Below are 26,720 nucleotides of genomic sequence, written 5' to 3' on the forward strand. Positions count from 1 at the left end.
AAAACATCTGGAATTTATCCTCCAATCTAGCAAGAAATACGCCTCTCCAATAGCCTTCAAGATGAATTTCGCCCTTCTTAGTCTCCACTCCTGGTAGAAATTCGCTCCTCAAATTGCTCTTCCAAATCGCACTTGAAATGATGAGTGAATGATTTGAATAATGAAAAACATGCCTCAAATATATAGAGCGCTCACCATTTTATTTCCATGGGCCGACTTGGAAAAATAGGCCAAAAGATAAATAAAAATTAATAAAAGAAGAGGCCGACTTGATAAAAACATTAAATAATACCCCAAGCGCTCCAATTTTATTTTATTTTTTTAAAAATAATAATAATTAATTTTAAATGCCTTTATAATTAAAAAATTCGATTTTTTTAGGCTCAAAATTAATTATTAAATACCATGCGCTTTTATTAAATGCCAAAAATATTTCAAGGTTTTATCGAATCTGGCATTTAATGTAATTTGAAGGATATTTGGCGCCCAATCATGAAAAATAATGGCTATTAACAAGATCGCTCTGGTCCCTTGGTGAGGGACAGGAGCGATCTCATTCTAGACCTCACACTTCTTGTTTTTTACGTCCAAGACCTCATTTTTGACGTCCAAGATGGCATTTTTACTTAGAATTTCGAGTTCAATTTATTCGATCTTTGAAATGAGTGCACTTTAAAGCATTTTCGCCCTGGTCCCTTGGTGAGGGACCGGAGCTATTTTGCAAATCCAAGCTTATCCGTCCTTTGTTAGCCTTCCAAATTATATTCAATGGATAAATCATGTTTTCCTTGGTCTCTTCAAATCATAAAATTGTCTTGATCCTGCAAGAACAGTGCAAATTTGAAATTCAAGCTCCGGTCCTTCAGTGAGGGACGGGAGCACTTTTGCAATTACAAGCCAATTCGTCCTTTGCTAGCTTCGAAAATTATCTTCAACGGATCGATTGCGTCTTCCTTCACCCACCTCAAACGTAAAACTTGTTTTTCTCTTGCCCGAATCTTGTCTTGAGGGAAAATCGCTCTGGTCCCTTGGAGAGGGACAGGAGCGCCCTAGCCAGTCACCTTGGTCCCTTGGAGAGGGACAGGGGCGAACTTGTTACTTAGGCCGATTTTCTTCATTGTGGCGTACTTAAGTTATATTCAACGGGCAAAACATACTTCCCTTGACCTCCTCAAATCGCGAAACCACTTAAATCTTGCAAGGATAATGCAAAATTGGAATTCAAGCTCCGGTCCTTCAGTGAGGGACAGGAGCGATTTTTGCTCTCAAGGCCAAATCTTTTTACTTTTCACTTCAAATTTCCTTCGCTGAGGAAAATATCATCTCTTTACACGCCATGAATAAAAGTTCGAGTCCAAACAAGGTCTAAAAATGTGTATATGAATAAAATCGCTCTGGTCCCTTGGTGAGGGACAGGAGCGAATTTACCTTTCTAGACAAATACTTCATCATTTCATCGTCCTTAATCAAGTCTGGATGCTCTATCACGTTCATTTTGTCCTCCATCATGCCTTTGATGTCTCAATTTGTCCAAACAAGGTCAGGAATGACTCCACTAAGCGTTTTCGCTCTGGACCCTTAGTGAGGGACATGAGCGATTCGCCTTGGACCCTTGGAGAGGGACAGGAGCGAAATTCGCTCTGGATCCTCAGTGAAGGACAGGAGCGAAATTTGACTTTTCGAGCTCTCTATCAGGATAATTTTTATGGAATATAACATTCAAGTATAAGTGACATTCTTATACTTTAAGTTATATTCCATATATACTTTCAGGATGTTTGAGAGTGGTTTCAGACCTCCAGGAGTTATATTGCAAAATCTAGTTTTTTGAGGTTTTTCAGTTTCCAGACTTAGTCAAATTTCAGGATCAGGACATTCCAGACTTAGCCAAATTTCACGATCAGGACGTTCAGACTTAGCCAAATTTTCAGGACATTCCAGACTTAGCCAAATTTCAGGATCAAGACATCACTCAAGCCGGACTTGCTTATCCATGTGATCACTTGGGCGACACTCAAAATGCAAAGGCTAACTAACAAAACCCTAAAAGACCAAAAAACAAACCCTAAAAAACAAAAAAAGCAAGGGTCCCCATTTGCAATGGGGCGATGTGTGAAAACGTCACAACAGGTTGATAATGCAGTAATTGAAAAGGGTATGGATGAGTCACTATATCTCAGGGAAAACAGGCTAAGAACACTAAATGCTTAATGTTGGGGATAAGAACACTAAATTCTTCCATAATAGCTATAAGCAAAGAAGAACTATAAATAGAATAACTAAAATAAAAAATGGTTGTGGTGTTAGTTTAGAGGACCCTATTCAGATAGCAACCGAGGCTGTTAGGTATTATGAGAATATCTTAAATAACTAGGAGGGCTCTAATTTAGGTAATCAGAACGCAATTCTAGCAAGTATCCCGAAGATCATAACAGAAGATCAAAATAAGAACTTGTTGGCCAAATTTTCTAAAGCTAAGGTAGACGCTGCACTAATGAAAATGAACCCAGACAAGGCTCCAAGTCCAGATGGGTTCCCAGCCTCCTTCCAGAAATGTTGGCACTTCATTGGTGATGAGATCACAGAGGCCCTGGACGGGGTAAGGAACTCAGGAAGCCTGCTTAAGGAAATTAACAATACCTTTGTAGCTCTTATTCCCAAGAGAGAGAGAGTAGAAAGTTTTGATGATTTTAGACCAATAGTGCTATGTAACACCATCTACAAACTACTCGCGAAGACCATTGCAAATCGAATTCAAAAGTTGCTCCCTTCCTTAATTAGTGAAGAGCAAACAAGCTTCGTCCTTGGAAGGTCTATATATGATGGGGTTATCATAGCCCAAGAAGCTATTCACTCTATTCAGCAGAATGGTGAGCCGAGTATGCTAATTAAATTAGACATTAAGAAAACCTATGATAAGGTAGAGTGGCGTTTAATGTTTAGAAGCCTTTGGCTTTGCTAGACAATGGATCAACCTAATATTTGAATGTATTTCCACTCCAAAAATGACAATCCTTGTAAATGGTACCCCAGAGGGTTTTTTCAACATTTCTAACGGTTTGAGACAGGGAGATCCCATATCTCCCTTCATATTCATTATTATGGCGGAATCTTTGGGTAGAACAATTACTAATGCTAGAGAAAGGAATATTGTTAAGGGTATCAAAATAACTAGTGAGTTAGCTTCTACCACGCATCAACAATTTGTTGATGACACCATGCTATTTGGCCATGGAGATAGGCAGGAAGCACAAGCATTTAAAAACATTCTTGATTCCTACACTAAGGCCTCAAGACAGGAAATCAGCAAAGAAAATCAGAATTTTTTTTCTTCAATATGGATTTGAACAAGGAAAATGTAATATGCAACACTCTAAACTTTAAAAGGGGCAATTTGCAATTTAAATACTTGGGTCTGCCCCTTGATAAAGAATGTAGAACCACAAAATTATGGGATCAAATGGTGTCTCGTATAAAGAAGAGAACGGAATACTGGAAAGGTAAAAGGCTCTCCTCTACAGGAAGAGCAACTATGTTAAAATCAGTACTGTCAGCTATGCCAATCTATCAATTGTCTTGTATGAATCTCCCTATGGCAAAGAAGGAGGAATTGAACAAACACCTGAGAACCTTCTTCTGGCAAGGTACGGGGGAAAAAAAGAAAATCTCATTATTGACTTGGGATAAGGTTTGTAGGCCCAAGGAGGAAGAGGGTGCTGGAATCAAAAGTATTAAGGAACAGAGCAAGACTTCAAGGGCTAAATTAATTTGGAGAATGTACAAAAACCCTAACTTGAAATGGGTTAAAATCCTAAGCTACAAATACCTAAATAACAATGATCCTACTAGTATTTTCAGAATTGCATCCCCTCCAAGAGGTTCGTGTATATGGAACTTTATGTTAGAATGCAGAAGCATTATTGCTAAAAATTAACCTGGAACTTGGGCAATGGAGAACAAGCCCTGTTCTAGTCCGACTCTTGGGGTGGTCTTACAACTATAGAAAGACTTTCCAACTTTGAGACCTCTAAAACCCTCTTAGAAACTCTATGGGGCAAAAATGTTAGGGATTACATTGAAGTTGAGGATGGGGAAATCACTAAAGGATGGAAATGGAAATCCTTATCTAACATTAACATCCCAGACTGGGAAAGAGATAAGATCACGAGGATCCTCAAAAATAGGAATATAACCTTTCACTTTGGGGTTGATAGTCCGGTCTAGGATGGCTCAAAATCTGGAGACTACAATACTAAGGATGGGTATAACTACCTTGTTAGAAGACAGTTAAGGCCCAAGTCTAATATACCACAGGAACTCTGTTGGGACAAGAATTGTTCACCTAAGGCTGGCATGTTTTCATGGCTAGCTTTACAGAACAGGGTCCTAACAGTTAGGTTCACAAAAATGGGTTATGAAGGACCAAGTAGATGTCCGCTATGTGAAGAAGAGGAGGATGTTGATCATATATTACTAACTTGTAGGTTCTCTCACCAATGCTAGATGTGTCTTTGCAACAAGTTGGGATGGAGCTCATCTTTGCCCAACTCCATCTTGAGAATGTTCCAAGCCCGGCTTGTCCTGAAGAAGTGTTGTTTGTATGGCAGCCTAAGGATAGTGGCACCCTCTATTGTTATCTGGGAGCTATGGAAAGAACGAAACAAATGGGTATTTAAGGACAAGCAGATGACCTGGGAACAGCTAACAAATAAAATGGAGGTTGCCATCACCAAAATTGTAAACAGTAGGATTATGAATCAGCAAAAAATAATGGCCAAAATGACTTACTAGGATGAGAAGATGAGGGGCAGATGGATTGGGCTTAAGATTCCTCCCTATTTTAGGGTCTAGAGTTGAGGAGCATAAACGAAAGAGAGAAGAATGTAGGTGGCAGCCTCCTAAGAATGGATGGTTCAAGCTCAACTTTGATGGTGCATCACGTGGTAACCCAGGTCAGGCAGGCATAGGAGGTTGTCTTCATAATTCAAATGCAATTGAAGTGGCAAGGTGTGCAAAACCAATTGGTTTTGAAACTAACAACATGGCTGAGATGATGGCCCTTGTGGAAGGGCTTCTCATATGTAAAGATAGGAAGGTGGAGAAACTGGCCATTGAAGGTGATTCTGCAATTGTGATTAATGCTTTAAGAAAAGGATCACTATGCCAAACTGGAGGCTTAATGCAATTCTAACAAAAGCCCTTCATTTAGTCCAATCATTCAGGAAGACAATTTTCAACCACATATATAGAGAGGGCAACTCCTGTGCAGATGAACTAGCAAATATGGGGGCCGATGGGAACATCATTATGTAAGGAGGTTGCTTGTTGGAATTCTTAAATCATGGGAAGGATCAGGATCTGGGAGAATAGAGCAGTTGTAAAAAAACAGTAAATCTAGGATAACTGACAATAATACAGACAAATATTCAGAAAGGGGTTTAGAGGATTGTTGTTCGTGTCACCTAGGGATGACTCAACCTTAGTATATAAATAGTCATCCTTACCATTAACAACTCAGCTGAGCCTAGGAGGATTATAGGATGGTTTTAATTATCTATGGCTCGGTTCTTACAGAAGGCATATAATTACACATATAGACTTATATACGCAGGATGGACCAAAACTTGCTAGCTTAAGGTAAATCTATGGAAAAGGAAGTAGATTAGGTGATCATTATTTATAGCTTTATGGTATGTATTTATACTTAATAAACACTTTAATGGCAACATAGGGCAGGCTATTGTCCCTTTCGAAGTCTTTAAAAGAGAAGACTCTAAATCGTAAATAATAGCGATGGCTCCGGTGTGGTCAAGACTTGCATTCCTAGGGGTTGGTTACTTTAATAGGCAATGGCCCCTTAATTAATTATGTAAGTATATGAAACCCACTTCTACAAGTAGAGGTCTTGATAATGAGTACCCTCGATATTAGTATTAACATGTGTAGCTGGCAGCTCATGATTTCTTGGTGAGATGGCCAAATCAAGTGGATCTCCATCATCACCCATACTCCTCGAGGGACTTCTCACTTAACGTGAGATTTTATCGCCATTAATTAGCCGCACCGACTTTGGCTATTAATCAGGATGGTTTGCCTTTGTTTCTTGCAAAATTTCTTTGAACTGTAGTAGCTAACATCAATGGAGTCGCACATTGTGTTGTTTCCTAAGGCAGAGTACGATGATGGCGTTCAAGGGTAAGGTCAAGCTAGAACGGCGGCGAAGGGTCTTAATTGACTTAGATGATTTATCGGTTAGGGCAATTCATGAAATTATGGGGGAAGATGTGATCAATTATGAACATAGATTCAGGGTAAACCTTGACATTCCAGAGACATTTGCGGCAATCCTTCTGGTGTTAAAGTTGCCAAAGGAAGAAGTAATTAACCTCTGCAAAGCAATCTTTAGGGCAGAATTCCTTAGGGGCTTGGATATTGCAGTAGCCAATGTGGATGAAAATTTGGGAATTCCCTTTCCAGAAGATTACGAGTTGGAGATAAGTAAGAAGGTTGAACTCCGAAAAGATGGCATTGTTCGTCGCCCTGTGCTGGTAATTAAAGATAGGAAGCAATTGAGGAAATCAATCATGGAATGCAATATTGATTTCCTTCAGAAGTGGATGCATTTGAAGCCTGCGGAGGGCACCAAATGGTGGGTAGAATACACGAGAGTTGAAGGATTTGAGCCCCCACAAGAATTTCCTGAGGCAGGGCTGGACAACTTTAAGGTTTTACCCCCTGTTATTATCAGAGCCTCTCACCTTCAGGAGGCTAGGAGGACAGGGTGGAGCAGAAGAGGAAGGCGAGTGAAGGCGCAAGTGGCAGCATGTCGTCTCCCCAGTTCCATGATTTAGATACTAATTAAGGTTTCCTCTGCAGAATATAGATATCTGTTGCTTCCGTAGGGATGTACATATTAAAGTCTGGTGATGCTCCTAGTTTCTTTCGTTAATGGCAATTAGGGTATGAACTCCTTGCTTATTTTGGACTTGTGGGTTGTTTAGAGACTTCTCATACAGTATCTATATGTCTTTCTGATAATAGGACTTCTCATACTGCAAGCTTAGCTCTAAGTAAAGACATGGTTATCTATCTATCTGGTAAATATTATGTTATAATTTTGATGATTACATTTTAGGTTCTGATATATATGTAGAGTTTATATATATATCTGTGTGTGTGTGTGTGTGTGTGTGTGTATACATACACCCTTTTTCCTATGCTTATTTAAAATGTATTCTCTCTCTCGAATGGATTTCCTTCTCAGATACTTCTATTACTTTTATTCATTAGAATTTTGATGCGTTGTTTATGATATGCTGTTACTGATGATGCTGGAGAATTAAAGTGCCCTCATGTAATTTGGCCTTTGGGTGGGGATATGTACTTTCGTTATTGAGCATTTTAAGATGCAGATTCCAATCTTTGGTTGACTCATAGTATCTCTTAGGATCTATCTTCATTATGCACCAGTAAAGGGCCGATGATTATCGTTTCTCTGGCATTCTAGATTTATTTGTTGGTAGTTTCTCTAATTCAGTAAGTTATTGCTTATCTCTAATGAGATTTTATGCTCAATAAGGATGGGCATCTTGTTATGGTTGTCTCAGTATGTCATAATTGGCCTATCTGTCTGGAGTGGAAGTGTTAACATATCAAGGTTGGCTTAAAATTTCACTTTATAGATGGCTAAAATATGGCTTGTTATTTTCAAGATGCTTTAAATTTCATTTCGGATGATTGAAAATTTATTTCAGCTTGAGTAAGGATAGTGGATGATATGGATAGGATGAATAATGATATCTATTTTGCCTAGCCCCTACTGTTGAGCCTTGAAGTTTTCAGCATTACAGGATCTTATAGGGCTACAAATGACTGGATCGTTCCGGATAGCTTGTCAGGGCACCTCTCAGCTTTCTGATTTTGGAATACTCTATGATGTTAGATTATCTGCTAACCATAGGTTGTTTGCATGGTTTTATCTGATGCCTAATAGCTGGTCTACAACTTTGAAAGATGTTTTGTTTTTTTGTCTCTGAAGTGCAGGGAATCACATCTATCACAAACTATTGATACTAAGAACTCGGGATTCGAGAGTTAAGTTTCCATGGAAAGGATAAAGCAAAGAACAACACAATGCCTTATTAGGATAGCCGGATGAGGGCTATGCATCCTACTGCCTCATAAGCTCAAATTTATGGCAGTACCTTGTACACAGACATATGATTTGTATTGTAACTATTTAGCCAAATATTGTTTGGCTTGAGGAATGTATAGTCATCGGAATTGTAAAGAAACAATTGATTTCTTTTATGGGGCAAGACCAGAGGTTTTCTCCACCCGGCTCTTTCCTACCAGTGCCCCTAGTGAGCCAGGTTGTATTAGGTTTAAAAAATTAATAAAATTATGGCTTTGGCCTTTTACCGATAAAAAAAAAAAAAAGTTCAAAAGATTACAATTCATTGGGCTTCCTTCTAATAACTTTGTAACAAGTCTCGACATAGTCTAGAAGAGGGAGAGCATCATCAAGGGCTTTTCCACCCAACCATAGACCTAGTAGTCTCTCGCACACCTTCCAACTGGAAGTGGCCCTAATCTTTGCAAGGGTAGCAAACTAAGGACTAGACCTAGTTGCCATCTTGCCATCTAAGCCTGGCATTTAGAAACTACACGTAACAAGTCGGTCACACACTATAGGTACCTCCTAACCAGTATGACCATCTGAATAGCAGGCGTATCTAGTTCAAGTGAACTGACAGTCGCATGCTTAAAGCAACACCACCTTGACCAAGGTTTCAAAGTAAGTGCACACAAATGTTGTTAGACTTCACTACCCTTACTTGACTTGTTCCCACAAGAATTCATTTTCACTTATATGTTTCTCTATAATAGGTACAATCTAACCCACAATGATTAGATCAATAAGATATTGATAACTTGACAGTTGATATTATAGGCTATATGATCTTAAGGATTATATGACACTATACAAACAACCTCTACTGTATATACAATTCAACTAATCCAAGATCAACAAAGATTCATATAAAACACATTAAGAGAGCTGAGATAAGGTTCCCATCAAGTTACTTTAATTACAAAATAGTTCATAATTACATGCAGATCGGGCATCTACATTGACATAATGATAAGCCCACTCTTGGACCCTTGATTTGACTCAGGATTGAACAAAAAGTACCAAGGTCAAAGTTACATAGTAATACTCTCAAGCAGTGACTGAACAAGATGTATGATATCAATGCAACGTGCATGATCCGCAGAGTGGTTAAATGAAAACACTATAAATAAGTTTTATCAAGTATAGAGTCCACGAAATCGCTGCTCTGTCATGCCATTAATAGGATATGCAAACAGCTTTTCATTCTGCAATCATTCTTTCATAATAGAAGATATTATCCTATACAATGCACTAATTGATATTAAAAACACATTGAAATTTCATGTCTTTACTAGCAAACCGTAACATAAATTGATGCTTTCTTTTCAATTCAGACTAGAGGAAAATAACATGCCTGAGCTACGACGTGATTGACAAGAATGCTTCCTCTGGGTAAACATCGACCACCACTCTATATAAGACTTCCTCAAAGTTCCAACAAATTTCCTCAGACTTGAGCCGAGAAATTAATGGTACTAGCTTCCAAAGGAAAATATATGCTAGAGAAAGATCACACAGGTAGAGAATATGTTTCATAGAAAGAAAGTCACAATGCTAGAAAAAAAATAATGGTCGAGAGAAGAATACCCCACTCAAGTGAATGCCACGTCTGCCAAGAACACACTCATACAAAATAACACCTTCCATCTTGATCGATGGTGGCTAACAACATAGACTTGAGAGGTGGCAGGGAGACTGGGAGTAATGTCTGCACCCTACCTCTCCTAAATAATAAGCAAGCTTTGGTCTTCTTAGCCGATAGCATAATTCAAATAATGTTAAAGAAATCACAACGAATATATATATATATATATATATATATATATTTGTGTGTGTGTGTGTGTGTTATATTCATACCTACATATGTGTATTTATACGTACATTACTCCAATGATTTGAATGTACATATACATATACGCATATATGTATAAGTATGTATGTATGATATATACTTTTATATTTGGATATACATTTATATATGTATATAAATAACATATAATTGATATGGCTATCCAAAATATAATCGATAACAATTCAATTTTATTCTTATAAAATTATTAATCTCATGGAAATCAACACACTGGCAACTCATAAAGATGGTAATAGGATAAGACCGACTGCCTACTGATTGACAAGGTGAGACAACCACCTAGAAGGCCAAGGTGATGACCCATCAACTTATCTTAAGGTTCAGGGCTTGATGGCAAGTTTGGTCTCTTCCGAAGTCTACAATCCTCTTGTTGATCATACCTCCCTCCTTTCGGAGGGCGTAGCTTATCCTACATCCACTTGGTCATATGAAAATAGTTAGACCAATCTTATCTTCTCATTGATTACATGTATATATACATAAAGAAAAAGATGGATATAGCCAACATAACCATTCATGTCTAACTACCAATTTATACTTGAGATTACTCATCCACATCAGGAAAATAGTAAAATAGTAATGTTTGACCAAACACACAATATTTGAAAGAGGGATGTAACGCTTTGTACCACTACTTTCATTTGAAATTCGAGTTGCGCTAGTGGCTATCACCTCCACTTCTTGAACACTTTGATCCTTTTGCTTGTTCTTAAGTAACTCTTGAATTTGGCCCTTGTAGAGAACTATATTGTCTACGAGGAGGGGAGTCCTAATTGGTTTAACTATTCAATATGTCCTTTCATTTCCTTTACTATTTGCTCCAGGTTATCTAGATTAGACTTACACTTCAAGGCGGTCTTGTTGCAACTAAGAAATGCATTGATCTTTACTGCTGCCTCTCTCCTATTTTCAACACCGGCCACTTGCAGGGTCTCATCTGAAGCATTATATTATTTTTGCACCAACAATTGAGAGTCCCTGCAACTTTGGGTCTAACAAAAGGGAGTCTTTGATCAATAACTGTTCTCTAAGTAATCAAACACATGAAATTTCCACAATCCATAATGATATAAATATTTTGCTTCTGGATTTTGACTATGTTTTTTTGTTGCCAACATTTTAGATCAAACTCTATGATCCATCATTAGCGTTGATAGCTAGAGAAGAGAATTGATGTTGATGGATCAATTCTCTTCTCTAGCTATTTGCCCGGATGATGGATTGTAGAGTTTGATCCAAAACGTTGGGAACAAAAATCATACATAGTCAAAATCCAAAAGCAAAATATTGTTCTCTGAGTACTCAAGAATCAAACCGAGTTTAATTGAAGGACATATGTTTGTTGTATATGCATATTTGATAAAGTAATTCCAGTGATCTTTGTGGAAAGTACGTTTTTTTCTGATATCTAACCTTCAAGGTTCATGGAATCTATAAAATCTAGTTTCGCTTCAAGTGCTATGATAAAGAAAAACATACAGCATAGCTAAAAGCTTGTTAATTTAGTTGTGATTAAGGAAATTGGCACAAGTGAACATGGCTTGAAGAGTACAGTGCTCAGAAAGAGGAAGCCTCTTCAATATAGACTCTCAAAAGTGTTCATTGTTGTATTTTTAGGCACAAATGTTGAGATGGCCTGTTCTTCACCTGATATTCTTGACAATGATGCTTGCTGCTGGCTTGTGCGTTGTGACTTCTTTTGCCTTCTTGTAGGCTTCAAAATTCCAAGATATTATCTGAACTCTAAATGTACAATTTATTTAATATAAAGGTCATAGAGAATGTCTACTCAACATTTGAGGTGGCAAAATTTTATTGTTAGAAGATGTAAGTTTACATTTGAAGACTCCAACAAAGAATCGGTAAAATTGACTTATCATTTTCAACTACTTCTACATTTCAGAACTTTGCATTTTTGGATCTATGGCATACTCATCTAGCTTAGTAAAATGTGGACCCTTTCATCCTAATCATGCACCTACTATGTGTTGTATTATGCTTTTCATTTGATATGGGACCCTAACTCCAGATGCTTTCCCCTCTTTCCCTATAGAGGAAGGAATTTCTGCTTTGTGGAGATTATTATATGTATTTTTTTAAATCATGTTGTAAACTACATCACTTGTTCCAAAAGAATTATGAGAGAAATGCTAATAATTTTCAATTGATGTTTTATAATCGTTAACGTTTTGTAGCTTCGGTCAGATAATTCTAATTGATGAAATCAAATGCTTAATTGGCCTATCGGCCTTAAGCATTTGATATCTATCATCTACAAGTATCAATCCATTATTTGCATTATGTATTTAATAAGATTCTTGCTTAAATATTAATCTTGAAATATGATTATGAATTAATCATATGTATATATTTAATAATGTATAACTATACATTATTAAATATACACATATAATTAATTTGATTATATCAAATAACATTTAATCATATGCTTATCGATATTTACTATCGATCAGATTATGTGCGTTTAGCAAATCATATTAACAATGTAACAAATGCAAATTGGTTACCAGTAATTATCGACTACATTACATTACGTATCAGCGTGTTCTTACACAGCCGAGAGACATGTCTCTACGTGGACATGATCCATGTAGAGGCATGCCTCTATGAAGGCATGTCTCTCTCCTTGTATAAGGAGGGAGACAATCGTATCGTGGATGTACAGAATAATTACAGTGCAGAAACAATATCGACTGCCTCCCAGAATATTGCAGGCCATTTGCTGTTGGAAATTTAATATATTAATTGATTCTATTTTCATGTAAAATTGCAATAAGATTAATATCAGTTTTAATTGATCATTGTACAGCAGTTCATGTTAAATTAATTGATATACAAAGGAATCCTTATATTGATATAAGAAGAGGAAATTGCATTAATAAGATTTAAAAGATCCTATATTCAAATCTGATATAAACATTAACAGCTATTGTGTAATATTGCACATGTGTTCATTTGACATACCTCCATGCCTCTTGCAAAGCTTAAACTTTGGCAACACTAACAGTAATATATTAGATAAAAGGTCAAGAAAATCACTGAAAGTGATTCCTAAACTAGCATTATACAAATCTCCATTTTGCATAAGAAAATCACTGAAAGTGATTCCTAAACTAGCATTACACAAATCTCCATTTTGCATAAATATAGCTCTAAGAAGCTAGTTTATTTGAATTTTGACAAGAAATTTGGAAATAGTCCTAAATGCTAAAAGTTAATAATTCTATATAGTTTGTTTCTAAACTTGTTACCCACTACTCAATATCTACAACCTGTCACAGAGTTCGCCGAATTTCAGCCTTGAAGTTTGAAATTCGATAGACTTCAAAACATGATTAAAAATTTGTTGAAATTCATCTTAGATTCGTACAGGTAGAGGAAATAGATTTCTTTTTCCTACCTTTGTCAATAACAAAACCTTGGAAGTGGAAGCTCTACCTTGCCCAATCGCATCATGGGAATGGGTCAAGTAGATCAAGCTTTGAAACAACATGCAAAGGGGAAGAGAGGTAGTAGTTGACCAGTGAACAAAGGCAAGAGGTATTGTATTCCTTCCTGTCACCACCTCCATTACCTTTCCTTCCCTCTTGGCTCCTATGTAGGTCCCTTACCCTCCCCCAACTGTCCACAAAACTCTTGTACTCAAATGCTCCTCCCTCTATTAGGCTGGCCCTTTTAGGGCTTTTGCATGAATAGGCCTTTTTTTCAAGTTTTGTTTTTATTTTAACTTTTTTATTTTTCAAATAAAATTTAGTATCTTTAAATTTTATGATTTAAACCACGTCATTTGTTATTTTATTTTAATTTTTAGTAATATATTTAAATTCAATATTTTAAATTATTTATCTATTAATAATATTTAAATTAAAATTTCAAGCATATTTATATTATAATATTTTTTAATTTATTATAAACTAAATATAATATTGTTTCATTTTTTTGGATTTATTACTTATATATTAAAAAAATTGAATTTCTTATATTTCAATAAAAAAAATTTATATAAGATGAGTTTAATGTTGAATTTTTTTACACTTACTGAACTTCAACCAAATTTTATTGTTGCTGAAGTCAAACTTGAATTCAAACCTTGTGCCAGTCTACAACAGTATCCAAACTCTTCAGTTGTACCGATTGAATTAAACTAAGCAGCCTTTGAAATTCAAATGCGTACATACATTCTTAAATTTCAAACTCTTTTTTCAACATGAAATAGCCCGCCAAGACAAGAAATTTTGGAAAAAGCTAGCAGTAAATTCTAGAGAAATAAAAAACCTTGTCATGTTCAAAGGTTCTCAAAATATTATATTGTAAACTATATTTCACATGCTGCATAAACCATTCGTTGCCATAAAAGTGAATCAACAAATAAAAGCACCTTTGCTAAAAATTATAACATTTGTCTGGACAATAAATATAGAACCTGGTAAAAGAATCCACTGCCACTGCAGCATATACTAATTGCAATTCCAACTGGAATAGACATCTTTGAAAAGCCTTGTTCTGAAAGCAAAAATCCCATTCTAGAAATTGCAGCTGCTAGTCTGCAGATAGGATAAAAAATAGAAAGTTAAAAACTCAATGACAAAAAACAGAGCGCCAAAATCAACTATTAATACAACTCTATGATACAAATTTAGTTGAGACTGCACAATGGTCCGTCCATTAATAGCAAAGATATCTATGATTAATGCATGCGGGAAAGTTTGTCTTTAACTAGTGTTAACCAAACCAAGATAGTGTGAATGCATGTGCACAATTTTCTTTACTTTTTTTAAGAGATAGAGAAAGAAAAAGTACATAATGCAATGTACGCATAGTCACAAAAAAATAAACAATAAATGGAAGAGCTAGTGTAATTATACAAGGAGGTTTTCAGGAGCCCAAAGATATGCAACCTAACAGAAGTAGACCATGAAATCCAATTATTAGTTGCACTTCCCAACATAGGCCATTTTGGAGGCAACTGAAATGAAAAAGCAAGGTTGTTTGAACAGGGTATCATACACCCAACTATATCTTCATGTGGTTCTCCATTCATGCCAAAAAGGTAAGGGGCATGGGCAATGAGCATCCACTATCAAACTTCAAACAAGTTAACTATCAAATAAATGTTACTCTCTTCCAAGGATGGATGACTTTTTATATTTGCAACAAAATACTAAGTATTTGATGAAGTGATGAGAACACAATTATATTGAGGGGGCAGGTAAATCAGTATAACAACTTTTATTGAATTGAACTTTATCAATCACAATAGCATTATTTACTCAATTTCAATAATCATGCACATGAGAAGAGCACAATAACACAATATTTACGTGAAATCCTTACAGGAGAAAACCACAGCAAATTACTTCCTTATATAATAATCTCTTACAAATTTTGTAGGCTCAACCTACTAGAGGCACCAACCCCTCATTCACTTAGAGGCACCAACTCCTCATTCAAATTTCCACCTTATCAATGCTGCTTCTACAAAGGATGATGGATAACCTTTTTCTCCACAAATCTGATTATATTTCCTTCATAAAGATTCTGCCCAAATATATCTCTTAACTTTGCTCCAAGTCTGCTCAAGTTCACATGAATATTATTGCATCACTAGTTCCTACGTCCGATGCTTAATGTGCTCCTAGTATTCCCGGTCCAGCCGAGCCAACGAAGTTTCGTTGCAGAGGCCCGATCACCCGATCCCTTGACCCAGAAGGCCCTGGGCCCCTACTATTCTATGGGAGTCGGAAGAATACATAGTAGTTCCTGTTCACCCTACCTTAGATGATTCGCCCTAGCCCCTCCCCTTTAACGGGAGAGAGCATGCACTCGACCAACTGAGCACCAAGCAAGAGTCGAGTCCCCCGTCCTCCCAAGCGGGGCATTCTCCCTATCTATCTTAAGAGCTTTCTGCCTCTCCCGCCCCTTCCCTGGGGGTGAGGCCCAACATGAGCTCTCTATCCATCTGGGGTCAAACAACTTTGTTCCAAGTCTGCTTAAGTTCACATGAATATTATTGCATCACTTCTATATGCTTTTCTTCAAATCTGCATGTTCTCCCTTTCACAAATCTTCCTTCTATCAACTGATAATAATTCTTCCATAAATGATTCATACAAATCTGCCTTGAATGTATATACTCTTCTCATAAATCTGCCATGATCCTATATATATTTTCCTCATACAAGATTGCTGGTGTATATAAGGTCTGAATCTTCTATTTCACACACAATTCAATCACACATCATAAATCTTTTTATATACCTTTACCAAGAGATTTCTTAGGGACATCTCTTTTCATAATCATAACTCTTAAATAAAACAAATCACATCTCTCCATTATAACTGCTGCTTAATTATTGTTTTATGTGAAAAACAAATCGCACTTCTTGCTGTTCTTCATTATGTGAATTGCTGTTAACATAGATGTCATTCTTTGTAATCGTACCTCTGCATTATGTGAATCCTTGTGATCACTGCTTTTGTTGTATCAAACTTTGCTTACTAATTAAAGTGCTGCTCTTAACAAATGTTTTGGCCTTATTTATTTATCTTTACAAGATGTAGTCGCTGCTCATTAATAATGTTTATTAACTAAGTTACTACTGCTATTAATGATTACTTAATTGCTATTTTGATTGCTAAACAGATCGCCACCTTTTACTAATCGGTTCATTACTTCATATTGCATTGTAATGAATCACATTATTATAAACTTCTCACTACTAATCACTCAACAAGCATGAAGTCAGCTGTTTTATAAAGGGGGCCATATTGATGATGAAGTTGGCTGTCTCCTTCTACACAGAAGTTTGCTGCCTTAATAGTTCACTGCTTAAACTAGTTGCAGCATTATGATGACATGATTTCAATCTTTGTCTTAAGTCTTGTACAGAATCACTGTCCTTAACAATGCGAACTAGTCCCTTTAATTGCTCCATGTATTAATTAAATTATCATGAGTAAATATCTGCTGCTTAACGACAATTAATTCTGCTCCTTAGCATGTACTAAATCACTTCTATATTCAATCATGATTTATTTACTTTAATACTCTTAATCGTTGCTTCTAATAATCATTAATTGCTGCCTTGTATCCTTTAATCACCGCCTTTATTAATTGCCTTATTCATATTAGCAATCTGTCCCTTAACATGGTCATTAACTCATTTTTATGCATGCCTTTACATAGCCACCAATATGAGGTGAGCTATATAGACATATATGTATATGAGTCTAAACTTCAAATTGCTTATTTAGAGAGGCTGGAAAGTTAGGGATGATTATAACAAACGCATTTATCGTCCAAGTCGACCAACATACATACCTTTTTAATTTTATGACATCCTCATAGTTGACCACAATTTAATATCACTTTTATTTCTCTTCCATAAGTCACTGCTTATTATATTTGACTAAACTTGATGGTGATGTAATTCTCAAAAAACTATTTTTGTGTAACATAGGTTTCTTGACTGAAAACATTGCATCCTCATTGCTGCTTTAAATACCAAGTGTAATATCCCTACGTAAATATTAATATTTCCTACCTTATTAATTTATTTATTATACAACCAAATTCCATTTTTTATATTTAATCAATGCCTAATATTTAATAAATTAATTTAGTGTCTAAATATTAATTTAATAAATTAATTTAATGTCTAAATATTTAATAGATTAATTTAATGACTAAATATTAATTTATAATCAATAATACCCTAAACCCCAAAGCATGATCGATTCATGAAAGAAGTATTTAAGTATACAGCAGTGCGTTAAAAGTAGTTATTAGAGAAGCATCGAATTAGTAAGTGAAAGGACATGGTCCATGTGCTGACCAATGTGCACTTCCAAAAGGTGCGATTTGACTTTAAATACTCTCCAAATGGTGCGATTCCTAAAGGAAAAAAGAATATTGTCTTCCTTAAAAAAGGGTACGATTTGCATTAGAGATTATATTATTATTGTGACTAACAACAAACAATCAACAAAGAGAAAGATACGTCTCTTGAATCTGAAAAGGCATGGAAGGAAAATAGAAAAAAAAAAAGCTGAGAATCGTGTCTCAGAAAATTAAAATTACAATTTGAGATTTGAGATCTGCTTGCCAAGGATTATAACCTGGTAAAAGGGAACAGCCTGGCACGTTGGCTGATCCATATAATATGATGCTCTCATTAGGTATATATATTGTCTACTTTAAGCAATATAAACAGTAATATAAGTCAGAAATATCTGACATGTAGTGCAAACTAATCAGAACAATTTAATAATGAAAATCAGAAAGAGTATATATATATATATATAACAATAATAGATTGTAAATCAGACAGAACTCTTAAATAAACATTAAAGAGAATATGAATATACTATTCATTCTTGCTATTACTGTCAGTATTTAAGGAGATGGGAATGAGATGTTCCAAAGAGGGGCAGTCTAAATCCAAGCAATAGGTTAAGTCCCAAGATAGGGTAGGGATCAGCGTCACGTAAACTTTGAGGGCATAGTCCCAAGATAGGGTAAGGGCTTGGATCTGTAAACTTTGAGGGAACCTATTGTAGTTGGTCTCTAAGCGCTTTGGTGACATACATATCCTCCTTCCTTAAAACTGAAGTAGTAACAAAGGTTGGTAATTGCATTAAGAGTTATGGAAGACAACCTTTATTATCTAATATGGTTGATGAACAATTAACTTATTAATAATTGATAAATTAATTGAACTATGGATAGCACAGATTTGATTCATATAAAAACAGATTTGTCTCCTAATCAATTTAGTTTAAGTCATAAGTAAGTATATTGAAATAAATTAATTATGTTAATCAGGTAGGGGACATTACACCAAGTCATATACATATAATGGATATCCTTCTACCTCTTTCTTTTTCAAATAATTTTTTTCATCACTTCCCTCATGTCATCTGATCATTAGCCTCTTTTTGACATCAATGACAACTTCCACATTAATGAAAATATTTCAACAATAAACTTTGACATCAATGACAACTATCCCAACATACAGTAGACTTGAAATTTGATAACCATTGGAAAGCTGCATTCGATACAATCAGCTCGTTTTTCCTTTTAGTCTATACAATTATATTAAGACCATTCACAGATATCTTTGTAATAATGTACTTAGATAACATACTGGATTTAAGTTAAACATGGAAAGGAGAAAAAACATTGCTGCTCAATGAGATGAAATGTGACCTTTGCAAGGCAATCACCACTCTATTTTTTATGTACTAGAAGGAGAGTTGAGGATTGATTCAAAGATGATAAGAGATAATTCTTAATTGGCCAGAAACTTCCAAACTGACCAAAACAAAAAAACATCGTGGGAATCGCTGAATACATGAGAAGGTCTATAGATTCCATTTCTCAAATATAAGTTCATTTGCACTTCATAATTGCAAAGTGGTAATCTTTTTACTTGGGGTAAAAATCAGCAATGTTTGTTTTTGATATAAATAAAAATAAAATCATCCGTGATTTGGTATTGGCTCCACCTAACTTGCATCTCCTCTAGAAGGTTGGCATGGATGGTAAAAGCTATGTCATGGGAAAGGTTCTATTACAAGGGAAAAACTAATATGTTATCATTCCAAATTGTTTCATGGGTGGCTCTCAATTACTTCTCTTATTATTAAGAATCATATGCACTTGTACAAAGTACAAGCACTTACAGAATGGAAGTATTCTTAAGAATTGGACGCACTTCTACAGGCACTTCAAACATGAAAGTAACATTTTAATCAATTTTTTCAAATATTGTTCAACTTTCCTTGGAGTTGAACATAAACGGTTAAAGCATTGAGTTCTCATTGTCAAGAGCAAAGTCTGAATCCCAAAGCGACATCTAGTATGAAATCCTAAGTTGTGACTTGGTCTTTCCTACGTGGTTCCAGTGTAGTTGCTCAAAAGGATCCAATATTAGTCTCATGTTTGTGCTCGCAAGAGCTTGTATTGGTCTCATGTTGATGCTCATATGAGTAGAATATTTGTAAACAATTAGCAATATATATATATATAGCTCAACTAATCATCAACCATTCCAACATTTGCTGGCACATACTAAATTTCACCAAATGAGACACCACTAAGCGGGTGGAATTTCAAAACCACTTGCAGTATTAAATACAAGAAAGCGGCAATTAACAAAATACCAAACATGTTGTGTAGGCCATCTTTCATTCAGCTTTGGCCACCATATCTCAGCTCAAGATATAGGGAAGATTCAGTCTATTATGATGTTTTTTCTGATATATTTCAGCAACTGTAAGGAAAAAAACCTGGAGATTTTTACAATAAATAAGACTTCAACTTCAAAAATAGGAAACTCTACAATTTTGGTATATACCTTCGAATTAGTTGATCACTTTATAGTGGCCAAGACATTTCTTAGTTTGGCTAGTTGTGTATTTTGTAGCACTACAAAGCCATGTAATAGAAAATTAGGTTTGCCCATGCTATTCCATGTTCCCACAAGGCCATCAAAAAGCAATTTTAAGTATTTTCTAGGGGATTTACCTATACCAAAGAAATGACATGATCTTTTTGGTTGTTAATGACATAATTAATAAATTTAACAAGATATGCATACTCATTCTATGTATGCATTTGGTAAGTTGTACTGGGTCGGGTTTAGGTATGGGGTTTGGGTACACCAATGCAGCAATTTTTCTTGGGTACGAACTGTTGTATTTTATATATATATATATATATATATATATATGAATCTTTATTAGTATGATACTTCATTACTGATTAATGATAGTGATAAAGGTAATATTAATTGTCAGTCATATTATCATATATCATATATGTCCGAGACTCCAAAGTCAACATTCAAATGAAAATATGTTTTCTGGGGCTAACAACTTTTGTCTTAGCTCTTGGAAATAATGCCTCTACTGTCAACATATCATACAAGGATTACCAAAGTTATCAATGAAAGAATTTAATTCAAATTTCTATTGTGTACTCCTCAACTTGTGGTCCTTGAGGATATTGTTCCCCTACTTGGCTATTTGTATTGGTTTCTTGACCACATGTGATTGTGGTCCACAGCTGTATTATATTTTTGTTTTTGTTCCTTCCCCTTTTTGGGCCTCTCTAAGATTTTCTCTTTCTAAAACTTTCTATTTATTTATGTATTCTTCACAACACCTTCTGATGGGCATTAACATTTTTAACTCCTAAAGCATCCAAAGTAATTTCTAAAGGTATCCACCCCATCCAAACTTACCATTATACTTTTGCAAATAAAATAAGCAAAGATTAACTAAGATGAGTTTGAAAGTCAATAACTGACCCAAATAAGATGCCTGCTTCTAGTCCAGCAATTATTTCCTCCACCACCTCTGTCTGTGTCTGGTAAAAAATTTATATGTATTAGCACCTAGCAAATTTACTATACTAAGTAGAAAATGGATCTAAAAAGAGAGAGCCAAAATTAGGCATGGATGTTCTGAAAGAACCAACCAATTCCTGAGCTCGTCGTTTACGTCTACGAAGGCTAAGCCATCCATTAAGCAACCCCTACATATTCAAAGGCTATTATTAACAATTATCAATAGCAAACACTCATTTTTGTATGCAGAGTATATTCAAATTCTATTATTAGCAATTTTCAATAACCAAAACTCATTTTTGTATCCAGCGAATATTCAAATTTTATTATTAACAATTGTCAAAAACCAACACTCATTTATGTTAAGTATGATAGGTATACCATACCACATGGTGCAATGCTAGCCACAAAGTATAAGACACGCATCATTATATGTAAGCAATGTTGTTAGTTCAAGTTCAGGTATAGGGGTTCAATATGCAGATTTGGCTCCAAAAAATAAGGGTTGGGTTCATTTCTGGGTTTGCCTATGCAAAAATCATATCTAAATCATAAATATGTACATATATGCAGCCTAAAAACAGGAAATAAATTTTGATTACCACATAGCATCGCCTGATAAATAAAGCCACTATAAAAAATAAAAACTACTTCAATAACAATTAGTCAAACACGAATGTCATGATAAATATTCATTAATCAATATTAAAATAATAATAAAAATCCGTGTTAATTGGCTCTTCAAGAAGATCATCCTCATCAAAAAGTTTAGCAAGAATGACCGATTTTTGTATTTTGCATTCGCAATGTGGTACAATGAGCTTGCTTTAGTACTTCAAATGCTTTGGAAGTCACTTCTAGGTTTAAGGATCCCATTTTAATCAAAGTCAAAACCAAAATGAGATTTAAAAAGCAAAAATAAATTAAAAATCTCACCAGTCTGCCATGGATTCATCAAAATTCACACTGATTTGCCTAAATTGTTTGGGACAAACCCACAGGTCCCCAGGTAAATCAATTCAAAACCTGTACACAGTTTTAATCATGCCCAAACCCAGGCCACTGAGGGCCAAATTGTTTAGCAATGGTTATTTTCACCTGCAACTAAGTTGATCATAGGCTCAGCCATATTTTTCATCTTCCCCAAGGATTTGAAAGTTCCTGGATGGAGCAACCTGAGCTTCCAAAGAATTTTCAAAACAAGATTGATGTTAATTTAGCCAGTTGGCTCTCATCTATACCCCTCAGCCTCAGATCTTATTGCACCAATTTGATACTCTAGATATCAACTTCAAAGAAGCTGAGGCCTATGGGTAGTAAAGGGAACAAGATCAGTAGCACAGGCAACAACCCTAGCCCAACCAACAGCATCAGCAGAGCATCTTCAACCCGTCCTTTCACTTTTACTGGCTTAACTCAGCTAAGTTTACCAAAAAATATGTAGTTTTCTTTGTAAACAAGTACATCATTATGACTAATCCCAGTCTTTCAAAATTAATTCCTTTCTCCCTCACTCTATGGAAATGTCCTGTGGTGTCATGAGCTATTAAAGGTTTGTCATACAGTATCATAAAAATAATCTCTTTTAGATTATTCTTTCTCACTATTGTAACTCTGATTGTGATTATATAAGATTCCTTCATCCATGAAAAGGTGGTTTTCATCGATCTATTTTGTATAGAAATCTAGGATTGTAGATTGAAGTATTCTTACATTTCCATCTTTATGAGAGACTGTTGCAAAGAAATTGAAGAGATCCTCTAGTATGAAATCCTCTATTTAGAGGACTATGTTGATGGCACTAAATTTCCACCAGCTTATAGGGAAAAAAAATTCCCAACCTTTAGATGCCTGTCACCTTCTTGAGTTTTATAATAAAAATTATCAAGAATATGTGAAACAATAAAACCACCACAGTAGCAGAGGCTTAAAAGCAATACCATTACAACAAGACCTTATAGATTACAATGGAGAATGGGTTAAGCATTACTGGGCAAACCATCCTGAAAGCTTCCTCTTCATAGAGTATCAAGATAAATACAACTATCGTATGAGCAAATTACAGTAGCAAAGGTTCATAGTAATAAAATGTAAGGAGTAGAAAATCTTGTGTGAAATGCCACAGGATGATTACCCGCCAATGCAATTAAGGATTTCCATGTTATATCCTGTCTACAATTATGAAGCACACCAACAAGATCTAGAAAATAGAAAGGATGGATCCATGTAAGCCTCCTGCTGTTATATTTTATTGATCCTAAACTGTGCTTTTATACAAAGAGGATTGATAGTTAAGTAGTTTAAGTATAGGCTCCACAGCCATAACTTGCTAACCACATCATTAACCTTCACAATTTCAAAAATATGGTTCCCTTCAAACTGTACTAAAATAAATGTGGATATCACACATAGCACCTTCTACAAATGGCAGAATTTAAGGCATTCTTCTTCGTTAAAAAGGTAGGTTAAATAGATGAGAGTTTATACCCCAGGGACTAAAACTTTAATTATAGACCCCCAGGGATGAATTAACCTTTTCAAGAGATGTTCACAATTCATGAATACTTCCCTCTTCTAACTCATCAATTGCATTGCCCAAGTCTCAAATCCCATTTAAGGCTTGAACTTGGCTAATTCCTCTATTGGCATTTAGGATTTCTTCCTAACAATCCATACGGCCTCCTAAGCTTAATGACTCCAATGCTTGAGTTCAAAATCCCATTAGAGAGTTTGTATTTCATGGATGTGCACCTATTCGCCATCTAGAATATCTGCTTAAAATTTAAAACCATCTATAGCTACTTGATCACATTCAACATCTCAAAAGTAAACACACAAAATTCTTCAAATTACTTCATTCATCAAATACCATTGTGATTATGATGTTTGATCAATAACATTTTGTTACATATTGTATATGGTTCCATTCCACATATTAAATAAACTTAAGACCTCCACTGCATGCATTTTGGTGTCAATCCTCAACTAAAAATCATAAAAACTAAGTTCTGTGAGGCCTTTGATCATTAAGGCAAGTTGATTGACCACTTAAAACAAAGTTTTCTAAGGCATCCGATGCTGATTTAGAATTTTTCAACAAGATGTATTCAACACAAAAAAAATCAACCCAGATACTAATAAAGCTCAGTTCAAATGATATGACGCACTATGGCTTTTTTAACTAAACATGTTTCCTCAGAATAATAACAAGAATTCTCCTGATGTGACTAAGGCCTGACTCGCATAAACTCCCATGAGTAGAAAACTCTAGTGGTAACAAATGTGTGAGATACAATAAAACAGATTTTCATGTAAGAAGATACCACCTCAACTAAGCATTAAATTCTTCTCGACTGTAAGAAGATACCCAATCAATTAAGTGTTCCATATATATAAGATGAATTTTTATGCTTTCTCATTGGACATATTGAATGCCATAATTCACATAATTCCAAGGTTGAACTATATATAGCTCAAGTGAGCCAAGATATGAGTAACTAAGTCCAGTTGCTTTTGAAAACCTACAATGATTTGTGATGGTACAATTGTGTCATCTACAAAAATAAGGTAACTAGATGGATCTCAGATACAATATACCTGCTTATATTCCTTCGAGCTTGGAAATGGGATCCTACAAATCATGTTGATACAATCCAAAGAGAGAGTGATAATGGGCATCCTTATTTCACACACATGGTCTACGAATGTCATCAAAATTTCCCAGTTTGGTGCATACCTCATCTATAAATTCCACTAAGACTAATAATCTGTCAAAGGCCAAGAGTAAATTTATATAGAAAATGTAAACCCTGAATCAATTACTTTTGCTTCCTAAATGATGGTTGCAAGGGTATATGATCCAACGTGTGAATGTTTCTTCTGAAGCCAACTTGGCATTTGTCTTGGAATCTTCTTGTATTGACCAAATCAGTTAGCAATTGCATTCCATAAAAAATAGGCACAGGGAGGCAACTAGTACAAGCCATACATATGCAGAGCTTATAGCTCAAATCTGTTACACCCTTAGCAAGGTTTGATCAAATCTAATTTCCTGGCATAGTATCTATATTTTACTAGTTCTAGTTCCAAGCATAGGTTTTTAGCTAATATTTTTGTGTTCAAGAGGTGCATGAAAATATTTGGAAGTATTGAACATAGATATCCACAATGGCAATCACAAACACCCTTATGGAGTTTTGTAAGTGAAATTTCTATATCACAGATGAATGCAGTGTCTCAAAAACCTTAACTAATAATAAAGTTCCACGAAAATTTAGAAGGAATAAGATAATTGTTTTGCATGCAACAGAAGGCACAAACGCAAATGCAAGATAATTACAAATAAAGGTAGAAGCAACTTTTACATTAAATGTTTGAAAATTAGGAACCAAGAGCAGTAGACCTACCATGCCCAAAACTATCTTCAAAATATAAGGCCGATAAGAAAGTTTTGAATAACATTTGAAATGTCCAGACCACAAAATATAGGATCGAATACATAATGAAAATAAAATCTGAGAAACAATGAACATGCATAGAAACAACATTGATAATATCAGAAGAACAAAGAGCAAGATGCAGCACAAACAATGCATGTAAAAGGCTTCATCTATAGGCTCTATAGACCAAATGAGTACACAACTTGTTTTCCAAGACAACAGTCCATCTTCTTTTGAAGATCACACATTTTAAACCAACATGATGCACACACGTGTCTGAACATTCAATTTACTGTTTTTTCTCTATTGGTTCTCAAGCATGCCTCTTATAAGCATGACCTGTCTCTAGGCTCTCCTTTTTACATTTTCATAACTTTTTTAAGAAATAGCTCTAATGCATAGAAATACACAAAGCACTATTAAACAAAAGACTTACATATGCAAGTTTTGACCAAGATAAATAAATGTCTGCCCCATTAGACAACCAAGGCAATCTTAAGATTCAAATATAAACCATCAACAAGCTTAATTAGGGCATGATGTCTGATACCTACAAACAAAAAAATAATTGAAATAATAAGCCACGCCAGATGTAGAAAAGAGATTGTTGACGTCTCCTGCTCCTCTCCTATAATACCCACACCTGCAAAAGCGAAAACAGATGAGCATCCATGTCAAAACTACAAATTACAGGATCCTGGATGATTTTGCATGAAAATGGCCATTTTATTAAGAAACAAAAGTATATAGCTGCCTCATACAATTATATGAATAGCTAGCGACCAAGTATGTACAACAGTAGCTCAAAAACTGGTTGAACATCAGAGTGCCTACCGAAAATCTGGTCAGGTGATTAAATC

The 26,720-nt window shown here is 35.3% G+C and overlaps 1 protein-coding gene across 2 annotated transcripts in view; it reads right to left on the reverse strand.

Moving 5' to 3' along the window:
- Window positions 1-26,720, reverse strand: part of LOC131065299 (probable magnesium transporter NIPA9) — a 161,205-nt gene that overhangs the window by 12,124 nt on the left and 122,361 nt on the right. For both annotated transcript variants that reach the window (XM_057999766.2, XM_057999767.2), the window contains 4 exons: window positions 26,415-26,503; window positions 21,553-21,609; window positions 21,383-21,441; window positions 14,491-14,611 (listed from right to left, as the gene is read on the reverse strand). In XM_057999766.2, the coding sequence (XP_057855749.1) occupies window positions 14,491-14,611; window positions 21,383-21,441; window positions 21,553-21,609; window positions 26,415-26,503 (326 nt within the window). The remainder of the gene's footprint in view (window positions 1-14,490; window positions 14,612-21,382; window positions 21,442-21,552; window positions 21,610-26,414; window positions 26,504-26,720) is intronic.

Source organism: Cryptomeria japonica, chromosome 1 (genome assembly GCF_030272615.1).
Source record: "Cryptomeria japonica chromosome 1, Sugi_1.0, whole genome shotgun sequence".
In the NCBI taxonomy this organism is placed as follows: domain Eukaryota; kingdom Viridiplantae; phylum Streptophyta; class Pinopsida; order Cupressales; family Cupressaceae; genus Cryptomeria; species Cryptomeria japonica.